This window comes from Cannabis sativa, chromosome 7 (genome assembly GCF_029168945.1).
Source record: "Cannabis sativa cultivar Pink pepper isolate KNU-18-1 chromosome 7, ASM2916894v1, whole genome shotgun sequence".
NCBI lineage: Eukaryota > Viridiplantae > Streptophyta > Magnoliopsida > Rosales > Cannabaceae > Cannabis > Cannabis sativa.
In genome coordinates, this window is record NC_083607.1 from 11759712 (window position 1) to 11761065 (window position 1354).

The 1354-nt window shown below is 34.8% G+C and overlaps 1 protein-coding gene across 1 annotated transcript; it reads left to right on the forward strand.

The window, feature by feature from the left end:
* The first annotated feature begins 315 nt into the window (after positions 1-315).
* Positions 316-976, forward strand: LOC115696416 (uncharacterized mitochondrial protein AtMg00810-like). Its single transcript, XM_030623318.2, has 2 exons — positions 316-849; positions 920-976. Exons 1-2 carry the CDS (start codon positions 316-318, stop codon positions 974-976), a joined length of 591 nt encoding a protein of 196 aa, XP_030479178.2.
* The last annotated feature ends 378 nt before the right edge of the window (positions 977-1354 follow it).

The following is a 1354-nucleotide window of genomic DNA, read 5'->3' on the forward strand; positions in this document are numbered from 1 at the left end:
TTAACTGATGAAGGATTTCATCATTCAGCAACTGATCACTCCTTGTTCATCAAACATTTCAATGGAAATTTCATATTTCTATTGGTTTATGTTGATGATGTGATTCTTGCTAGCAACAATCTAGTGGAACTTAAAGCTCTCAAATTAGTAAGGTTACACACAAGATTTCAGCTAAAAGACTTAGGAAATTTGAGGTAGTTCCTAGGACTGGAAGTTTCTAGATCTAAGAAAGGGATCTTTCTTTCGCAAAGACCTTATCCACTTTAATTGTTGGAAGATCTAGGCTATCTAGGTTCCAAACCAGTGAGTACACCAATGGAAGCAAATCTCAAACTTCGGCTTGATGAGAAAGAGAAGTTGGCCGATCCAACATTATATAGAAGAATAGTGGAAAAGCTACAATATTTGATCATCACAAGGCCTGATATTTCCTACTCAGTAAACAAGCTAAGCCAGTTCTTATGCACACCTAGAGTCACTCATCTACATGCAGTACAAAGAGTTCTTCAATATGTTAAGGGGACTTCTGGAGAAGGAATTTTCTTTGCTCCTGATTCTGAAGTGAAGTTACATGCCTATACCGATTCAGATTGGGCAGCATGTCCAGATACAAGGAGGTCAACAACTGGCTTTTGCATTTTTGTTGGAATATCCATCATCTCTTGGAAAAGCAAGAAACAACACACGGTTTTAAGGTCCTCTGCAGAGGCTGAATACAGAGCAATGGCTAACACCACTTGTGAAGTGGTTTGGCTTCTTTCTATCCTCAAAGAGCTACAGATTGAACATGAAGGACCTACTTTACTCTACTATGATAACAAGTCAACCCAACACATTGCAGCAAATCTGGTTTTCCATGAGAGAACCAAACATATAGAGATTGACTGTCATCTAGCACTATTACAAAAACCACCTTTAGAGGCAGTTTTTAAGCCCTTTCAACGTCGGATTTCGCGAAATTCGCTACCGACGCTGATCAGGGCGACGATAAAGGGTTTATATGAATCGACGCCCTATGTACCCCTATGGCGTCGGTTATTATGAAATAACCGACGCCATAGGACCCCTATGGCGTCAGTTATTATTAAATAACCGACGCCATAGGGAATTCCTAAAAAAAAAATTCAGCTTTAATTAATATTTTTTTGTTTACATTTATTAAAAATCTACATTTATATTTGTATTATTAATTAAATTAAATTAAAGCATAAATAAAATTAAATTAAAAAGTTAAATAAATACAAATTTACATTGCTCTAAATGTTTGTATATTAGGTATTTTTTTATTAATATTTTATATTTTATAATATGTGTTTGTATTCTAGTATTTTAGTATCATTTTTATAATTTTTTA

Bases quoted from the DNA above. Each gene is read 5' to 3' on its own strand.
- LOC115696416 (XM_030623318.2), top strand. From the start codon at position 316: ATGGAAGCAAATCTCAAACTTCGGCTTGATGAGAAAGAGAAGTTGGCC. The intron at 850-919 runs GTTTTCCATGAG...AACCACCTTTAG, and splicing joins AACACATTGCAGCAAATCTG to AGGCAGTTTTTAAGCCCTTT.